At 32.5% G+C, this 9,580-nt stretch overlaps 1 protein-coding gene across 1 annotated transcript; it reads left to right on the plus strand.

Annotated features, from left to right (window-relative positions):
- LOC107618856 (cyclin-D3-1) lies at nt 4,583–6,572 on the plus strand. The gene is made up of 4 exons (XM_016321031.2): nt 4,583–5,398; nt 5,499–5,700; nt 5,799–5,932; nt 6,020–6,572. Exons 1-4 carry the CDS (start codon nt 4,811–4,813, stop codon nt 6,320–6,322), a joined length of 1,227 nt encoding a protein of 408 aa, XP_016176517.1. The 5' UTR covers nt 4,583–4,810; the 3' UTR covers nt 6,323–6,572.

Here is a 9,580-nt window from a genome sequence, read left to right on the forward strand (position 1 = left end):
AATGAAAAATATTGTGTTTGAATTTTCTTTTAAATTGGTGACGTACTTTTTAGATAGACCATTCATAATTATTTAATAAAATTATAGTTGTCCACTTGAATTTATCTTTTATTCTAAAATTTAATAAATGTATCACAAAAATATGAAATTTTTTTGGTGTCAGTAACAAAAGCAAAAACAACCAAGAACACAAACTCATCAAAAAATTACATAGCAGAATTCTTTAACAAAATCTACTTGAGGTTATCACTTAGCTGAATTTACAATGTTAAAGTGGTAAGTTTTGGAAAGTGAAAGAGCAACTTTACAAAACTCAGAAAAGGGAGGCTGTGTTTCTTATTCACATCTCAATCACCATTCTACTTGAAAATGAGAATGCAAAAACTAACTATACAAAAGAGTACTGTTGATATATATAGTCACTAACTACTCTACTGCTAAATGGTTTTTCTCTCTTGTACAAGGTAACTAAGTCACTAGAGTTTTGTAACCTACACTATACACATAAGCCCACTACCCTAACTAACTAGTGGAAGTGTTAAGTCATGTAACACCCCCTCTCAAGACAGAATCAGTTACATCCATCATTCTGAGCTTGTCATGACAGTCTTGAAATATCTTTAGAGTTAAAGCTTTAGTCAATATATCTGCAGTTTCATTAACAGTTGAAACAGGAAGCAATTTTGTCACTTGTTCCTGCCATTTGTCTCGAACAACATGACAATCCATCTCTATATGCTTAGTTCTCTCATAAAAAACTGGATTGGCCGCAACATGCAAGGCCGATTGACTATCACAATATATTGCAATTGGCTTACTCAATTCAATCTTCAAGTCTCCAAGTATATTGGTGATCCACTGCGCTTCTCTGGTGGCCATTGCAAGGGCCCTATATTTTGCCTCACATGAAGAACTGGCCACTGTGTTTTATTTTTTGCTTTTCCAGGATATAATAGATGTTCCTATGAAGAAGCAATACCCTGACATTGATCTCCTTGTGTCTGAGCAGGCTCCCCAATCACTGTTTGAAAAATCAGTTGGTTCCAAATCAGTTTGGGATGAGAACATTAAACCCAGGGTAGGTTTGGTCTTGAGGTATCTTAGTACTCTGATGGCTGCTTCAAAGTATTTGTCAGTAGCACAGTCCAAGAATTGGCTTAATTTTCCTACTGTATATTCGATATCAGGTCGAGTATTGGTCAAATAGAGTAATCTTCCTACTAATCTTCTGTATTCAGATGCTGAATTGAGTAAACTCCCTGAATCTTTTGCCAATTTTATTGTGTAATCCATTGGTGTAGTTGCTGCCTTTGCATCCATTAATCCATACTCCTTCAATAGGTCGATACAATATTTTCGTTGACATATTGCAATGCCCATCTTGCTTCGAGCTATTTCAAGGCCTAGAAAAAAGTTTAAGTCACCTAGATCTTTGATCTTAAACAAATCATGCAAGTGCTTCTTGACGGACCCAATTTCATCCGGCAACGATTAAGTCATCTACATATACCAAAATGGCTGTAAATTGTGAACCATGACACTTTGTGAAGAGACTATAATCATTTTGAGATTGAGTGTAGCCAAAATCGATCAAAGTGGTTGATAATTTGGTATTCCATTGTCTACTGGCCTGTTCAAACCATACAAGGATCTGTCCAATCTACAAACCAAGTCTGGTGAAGACAATGTTAAACCTGGAGGGGGTCGCATGTATACTTCCTCAGCTAAATCTCCATGTAAAAAAGCAGTATTGACATCTAATTGGTGTACAAACTAATTCTTTACGGCTGCTATTGACAAAATTATCCTCAGTGTGCTCATTTTTACCACGGGACTGTAGGTTTCAAAGTAATCCACCCCTGCTGTTTGGGTGAAGCCTTGAGCTACAAGTCTTGTTTTGTATCTCTCCACATATCTACCAGGATTCAATTTCAACCTGAACACCCATTTGCATCCTACCGCCTTTTTAGCATGAGAAGTTTTGGTAAGAGTCCAAGTCTGATTTTCCTTTAGAGCAATTAATTCTACATTGATAGCTTCTTGCCAGTTCGGATCACAAACTGCCTCAGCATAGGTTTTTGGTTCTTTGTATTTGGCCTGGTTGAATTTTTGTGTGATTGACTCAGGTGATAAAAGAAGGAGAGGAAGTGGGGACTCAGACTCAAAGAAAAGAATGGAAGACTTGTCAAAAAATTGATATGCCTGGTTTAGTAACATATTTGTATAATTTTCAAAACATTCTTGAGAAGAACACGATGAATTGTGTGAAATGTTAGAAAAATTATTTGCTGATGTATTCATGGTATTGCAGTGATAATCATTGAGGTATGTGAGACATCTTCTTTCTCTTAAGGATCTTCTAGGTTGTGATGCTATGTCAGGATATGGATGCATGTTTGAGTTAGTGTGGTGATGTGGTGATGCATGTAGATTGTTATTGGGATTGATTTGAGTATGTTAGGTAGAATCTAAATGAGATGATAGATGCATGGTATCTAACCAACTTTGGGAAAAAGAAGGTTCATCCAGATCTAGAAATGGATCCTCAAATAAAGATGCATGATGCAATTTTGGGACAGCTTGTATTTGTCTATTATTTTTATCATTGCTTGAAAATTTCTGTAATGTAAATGGAAAATTTTTTTCATAGAATTGAACATTTCTAGAAATGAAAATGTTTCTACTCTTAACGTTGTAAAGAATGTATCTTTTAACTCCATCTTTGACCCCCAAGTATACACACTTGAGAGCTCTTTGATCTAGTTTTGTTCTATGTGCTGTTAATGTTGATGCATATCCGAGACATCCAAACATCTTGAGGCATGATATATTAGGTAATTTTTGTTTCAAAATGTAGTAGGGTGACTGGTTTTGCAGTAGAGTACTAGGAATTCTATTTATTAGGTGCACTAAATGTCCTACTGCAAAGTTTCAGAACCTTTTAGGCATGTTTGAGTGAAACATCAATGCTCTTGTAATTTTTAAAATGTGTTGATGTTTCCTCTCTACTGTGCCATTTTGTTGAGGAGTCTCAACACAGGTAGTTTGATGTATTATACCTTAGATGCATAGAAATTTAGCAGCTTAAATTCATTTTCATTATCTGTTCTAACATTTTTAATTACCATGCCAAACTGAGTTTCAACCATTTTAACATAATTTTTGACCAAATCAGCGGCTTCTCCTTTTGATTTCATAAAATATAGCCATGTAAATCTACTTTTGTCGTCAACTACAATTAAAAATACTTGAAACTAGAAATTGAAGTTGTATTTATAGGTCCCCAAATGTCCATATGGACAATGTCAAATTTATTTTCACTATTTGAAACTCTAGTTGTATATGGTAATTTTTTTTTGTTTTGCATAGTGACATGAGTCACAAGGATTATTATAAGAGAAAGTATAGGGAGCCAATGACCTAAGCGGACAATGTGTACAATGAAGGTTTAGAAAGTATTAGAGATATGATTATTAGTGTTACATTGTCCTGTCAGGTTACGCTTTTGGGATGAGTGGTTTCAGGACATGGTATTAGGTGATGTTCATTTTATTCATAAACCAAAGATTTAGCCCATTGTACACATTGTACGTTTAGGCCATTAGCTCCCTAGCACTACTCTTATTATAAACAGAAAAATTTAAGTCATTGTATTCTTTTTTCATTACAACAATCCTATCATGAGGTATGTGTCCTAATCAGAGGTGCTAGAGCTCAGAGTTTTAATTAGATAATTCCTATTTTAATTAGACAATTCATAATAATATTAGCTTCTTTTTTTAATCTAAGTGAATGACAACTTCTAATTTTTATTTAACAACTTTATAATATTTTTTATAATATTTATATTATTACCTGCAATATTGTTGATAATATTATTCAGTCAAAAATATATCTTTATAGAATTAGTTTTACAAGTTAAAAACTCACAACTAATTTTTCACATAATCATAAGACTATTTTAGGTTGGCAATAATTCATTCTTAAACATTGAATCAAAGAACAGACTTCCTGGATTACCTAGCACCTAAGTACCATAATGATCGAAGATAATACACTTAAAATTTGCTACAAGGAAATTTGAGAAAACACTAACATCACAGTTAACCTTAAAAATATTATAAAAAAAATACTGTCACAAAAAATTTTAAACTGCATAATCCAAAAAATTTCTACTTTTCTTCAACCTTTTCAATTTATATACATATAAATGCATCCTCTACTACAGCGTTGATGATTTAATTTCAAATTAAGGTTATTGGAACAGAAATATAAAAATGAAAACAAAAATTTAGAGATTTAGATATTTTCTATCTTATATCTTATATTTTTAATATTTTTATTTTTTATTTTTTTGTAATTTTTGTTATGAAAAATAATTAAAATTTTATTATTTTTTATTATTTACTAATATTAAAAAATAATAAATCTTATCGACTCTTTTATTATAACACAATATCAAATGGAACGTAGTTACCTCTAAAACGTTAAAAAAAGGGTTATGTTTTATGTATGTGAATATAAATATTAAATAGTGTTGAGTATTCTTAAGAAATTGATGGATGTATAAATATGTAAAAGACAAGCGTGAAACCTACTCTGCTCAAAATCAATCTCTCTCTCTCTTTCTCTCTCTCTCTCTCTGTCTCTCACTGTTTTTCTTTCTCTGCTTTCCTTCTTCTTCTTCCATCGAAGAAATAAAAGTAGTAAAGGGAGAAGAAGATGGGTGTGAGAGTGATGAGTGTTTTCTTTTTACCATGAACAAACAACTACACACTACCCTCTTCTTCTTCTTCTCTGAAGAAAGAAGATGGCAATCCAACATCACAATGACCAACTAGAACAACAACAACATCACCACCAACACGCTGTCCTCGATGCCCTTTACTGCGACGAAGGAAAGTGGGAAGAAGAAGAAGAAGAGTTCTCAGGAGAGAGTGATGTCACAACAAACCACGACCATGAAGAAGAAGATGATGATGGTGTCAACTTCAACTTGAACTTCCATTCCCTTGACCCTCTGCTCTTGTTGGAGCAGGACATGTTCTGGGAAGATGAAGAGCTCAACACCCTCTTCTCCAAAGAGAAGCTTGACCAAGAAGCCTATTATAACAATGCCGATGATGTCATGAAAGCATTGGATCCTTCTTCTTCTTCTTCTTCTTCTTCTGTGTGTATGGCTCGTCGTGAAGCAGTTGAATGGATGCTTAAGGTGAATGCTCATTACGGGTTCTCAGCTCTGACGGCAACACTTGCCGTTACTTATCTGGATAGGTTCCTCTTGAGCTTCCATTTTCAAAGGGAGAAGCCATGGATGATCCAACTTGCCTCTGTCACTTGCATCTCTTTGGCTGCTAAAGTTGAAGAAACTCAAGTGCCTCTTCTCTTGGACCTTCAAGTACGTGCTTTTTTTTTTCCTTTATTTAAAAATTATCTCAGAAAACTCATCATCACGTTTCTAATAATGTGATTATTATTTGATCATGAATCATCATCAGGTTGAAGATGCAAAATATGTGTTTGAGGCAAAGACTATTCAGAGAATGGAGCTTCTGATTCTGTCCACCTTGAATTGGAAGATGCACCCTGTGACACCACTCTCATTTCTAGATCACATTATAAGGAGGTTGGGACTCAAAACACATCTTCACTGGCAGTTTCTCAAGCGTTGTGAGAATCTTCTTCTCTCTTTGCTATTGGGTAAGAATAATAATTAACAACACTAATTAACCCTCAATTAGATCTCATTATTTAAATGAATGCTTATTATTATTATTATTATCATTTTTGGTATCTAGATTCAAGATTTGTTGGTTGTCTTCCTTCTGTATTGGCCACTGCAACAATGCTGAATGTAATAGGCCAGATTCATCACAGCACTGAGGGAGTGGAATACAAAAACCAACTTCTTAGTGTTCTCAACATTAACAAGGTTAGTATATTAGAATAGATTAGATTAGTAGTAAGTGGTGATGCAATGAATGCAGATTAATTAATAAATTGCAATGCATGTGTACAGGAGAAGGTAGATGAATGTTATAATGGCATAGTGGAGGTGACAAATAACAATAATAATGGTGGTAGGGGGAAGAAGAGAAAGTATGAGGAAATCCCTGGTAGCCCAAGTGGCGTAATTGATGCAGTGTTCAGCTCTGATGATGGTTCCAACGATTCATGGGAAGTGGTGGGGTCATCATTGTTATGTTCATCACCATCACAAGAGGAGCCTCAGCCTCAGCCTCTCTTGAAGAACAAGAAACAACAATTGAAATTGTCATCACTTAACAGGGTCATTGTCGGAATTGTTGGCACCACCCCATAAAAAGTACCCCTTTGATCTTTTAACTATTCTTATTATTATTCTCAATCTCTTCATTTCCAACAATGTCCAACAAGGTCATAGAAGAAAGGGGAAGAGGAGGGACAAAGTTGGCAATGAGGACTATGATATATCTCTTCTAGACCATACCAAATCTGGACATATGTTACATCTTTAATTTTCCTAGTATAATAAATTGGGAACAATTTTGTTTATGTGTGTGTTTTAACTTTTAATTCTATTCACTTGCCTTATTATTATTATGTGTTTGAATGTGTTTGGGTAGAGCATTGAGATGGGCGCCCAAAATGGTCCACACAAACCTTTTTCTACTACCATTACTTTAATTAATTAGTTTCTTTGAAATTGGTAAGAGAGAAGAAATAATAAAAAAGGGTTGTTATGCAGAGATTAGGAAGGTGAGGTTTGTTTGTTTGCATGTGAAAGGAAGAGTGGTTTGTCGGCCAGTTTTCTTCTTCATTGGGGGTTTCACTCTTTTGACCTCGTTACAAGGGCCATCACCCTTTCTCTTTTAATATTATTTTTCCACTGACCCTAATAATCCCTCACTACTCACTACTATTAACTATTAACCTAACCCCTCAACTAATTCAATATATATACCAACTTAACTATTCCTCTTCTCTACTCATTCATTACTTATATTTGTCATTCATTACTTATATTTGCGGGATTTGGATTCTCTAAAGTTTGAATTTCACTCTAAAGAATAAAGTATGATTTTTTACTATTTATTTTATAGATGAGACTAAAAATAAATATAAAAAAAATTATTCAAAGATAAAAGATCACACTTTATCCTCTAAAGTACAAATTTAAAATTTAGAGGATGCAAATTCATATTTGCGCTTCTTCACTTCTTTTCCTGCCAAAAATCATAGTTAAAAATGATGGTTAGGTTAATATTTTTAAATTGATTTTCGAAAAATTTTATTAATTATATTAGTCCAAAAATTATAGTTCTAAATCAAATGAGTCATTTTAACTGTTAAATGATGTGTCGTGTTAAATGTCGCATGATATGATGATTTTTTGTTCGAAGTATTAATTTGCTGTTATTATCCTATCATGTCACACTGAATATTATTGGACTAATTTAATTTAAAATTGTATTTTTTAAAGACTAATATAATTAATAAAATTTTTCGAAAATTAATTTAAAAATTATTCAATAACGAATTAATCAAGTATACTAAATTATCAAATAATTTTCACCGATTATATTTTTGATTTGAGAGTAATGTAATTTTTCATGACTTCATATTTGATGATAGAGGCCTGAGTAATAACTAATAACATGTTGGTAGCTAATGGATCCATGTATTACTTACTAATCAGAAGTTTAGAATTAATTAATCTATGCACATAGTTGGCAACTTGGAAAGAGTTGCATTTTGTGCAATAATATTAATTGCGGACTCTTGCTTCCACGCAATCTTAGAAGTTCTCATAGGGCCAGGCATGTAAGGACGAATGTACTGTTTTTTTTTTAATTAGTGACTAACCATCTTAATTAATAATAAAAACTCTCTCTGCTCTGCTATCTCTGTCAATTCCACTGTAATCTTACTTCTTTCAATACATCAAATTAAAGTATACAAAATATTCTCAATAATGTAGTTATAAACTTTGCAAAATATATTCAATCTTACTTATTACTAATATATAGGAGACAAATGCTTAATCATGTTTATGGAGACTTTTAATTACTTTGTTAATCGTTAGTTGGATTAGATGATTAAGTGCATTCTTTTTAAAGAAACAAGAAAAGGTGGCATGCACCATGTGGATAACATTCCGTAGACCTTCTCTTTCTCTAAATTGCGCTGAGATTTTTCTTTTCTTTTCTTTTTCCTTTTTGTAATTCTTCCTTACCCTTTTTCTTTTATGAATGCAAAGATTCATGATTATCGTTCTAGTGGAGTGACTATAGTGCATGCTTCACCTTTTGGTTATTTTTATTTTTCTTTCTTTCTTCTTCCCATGTGAAAATAAAATTAAAGCTCACCTTGCTTTTTTCACGTGTATAACTACTATATATTATATGTATAATTTCTATAAAGATAATGTATCTAAATTCATTGCATGAAAGCAAAATGGAATAAGAATAAATGAATAATAATGCCATATATTTTAAGACTTCTTACCTTAGTATATGAGACCAATTTTTATTGGAGGAATTTAAAGTCATAACAATGCCATGTTGGTTTGGGGTAATGATATGGAGGCAAAAAAAGCAGTCAGAACTTGTCTTATTTAGCATTCATTAATTGTCGCAACATTTAATGAATGCTAAATAAGGCAAGTTATGGCTGTTTTTGGCTGATTTTCTTTGGTTACCAAACATTTTCGATTGGTTTGTCTCTGTTAAGTGGAGTGTGTACAGAAATGAGTAAGACAATAAGTAAATATAAAAAATGGTTTTAGTTTTTGTGGTTGCTTTGACTAAACACCCACTAATCCTTAATTATGATATTGTAATGCATTAAGGCAGTGGATTTTATTATGGGGGACAAAATCTGATTTTGTAGGAAGATTGTCTCTGCCTCTATTAATATTTTCTTTCTTAAATTATGTTAATGTGGTCACAGTTATAAATTATTTAATTTATTTTTGAGTCATTTTAAAAGAATAGAACTCACATATAATAAAAATTATTTATTTTTGTTTTAGGACCAAAGCTAATAATAAGGACTCGTGAGACCATGAATAAGTACGTCCCCACAACAATAATTGAAGAATAATATGATGCATAAGCTTGATGAATTTAAAAACTTTCTTTTTTGACCAAGTCTAACTCAACCTTGTCCTTGTGTTATTTATTTTGCATTAGTTAATTGATTCACATAAATACAAAAAATTTGGGCTAAAATTCATCTAATGAAATTTCAGTCTGATATTTTCCTTGCTTACAGCTGTAAAGTCCAAAAGGACAACAAAAGAGGACCATAAGTGCTGGTGGACCCTCCCTCTGCTTTCTTTCTGTCTCTTAATTTCTGCACACTTAATTAATTTCTTATATTCTTTCCCTTTTAGTGTAATAGGGATTTATTAATCAATTATAATTAAGAATTTGTGCTAATCTTCCTAGCATCGAGTTAGATACAACTTTTAACCATTGTTTCTAGATACTCATCAACCAATCTAACTTTTTTCTTCTATAATAATTATGATTTTGTCATTTAGACTTGCTAATATCCTTCTCCTTTATATTACAAGTTTATAATTATACTATAGGTA

Source organism: Arachis ipaensis, chromosome B09, assembly GCF_000816755.2.
Source record: "Arachis ipaensis cultivar K30076 chromosome B09, Araip1.1, whole genome shotgun sequence".
NCBI lineage: Eukaryota > Viridiplantae > Streptophyta > Magnoliopsida > Fabales > Fabaceae > Arachis > Arachis ipaensis.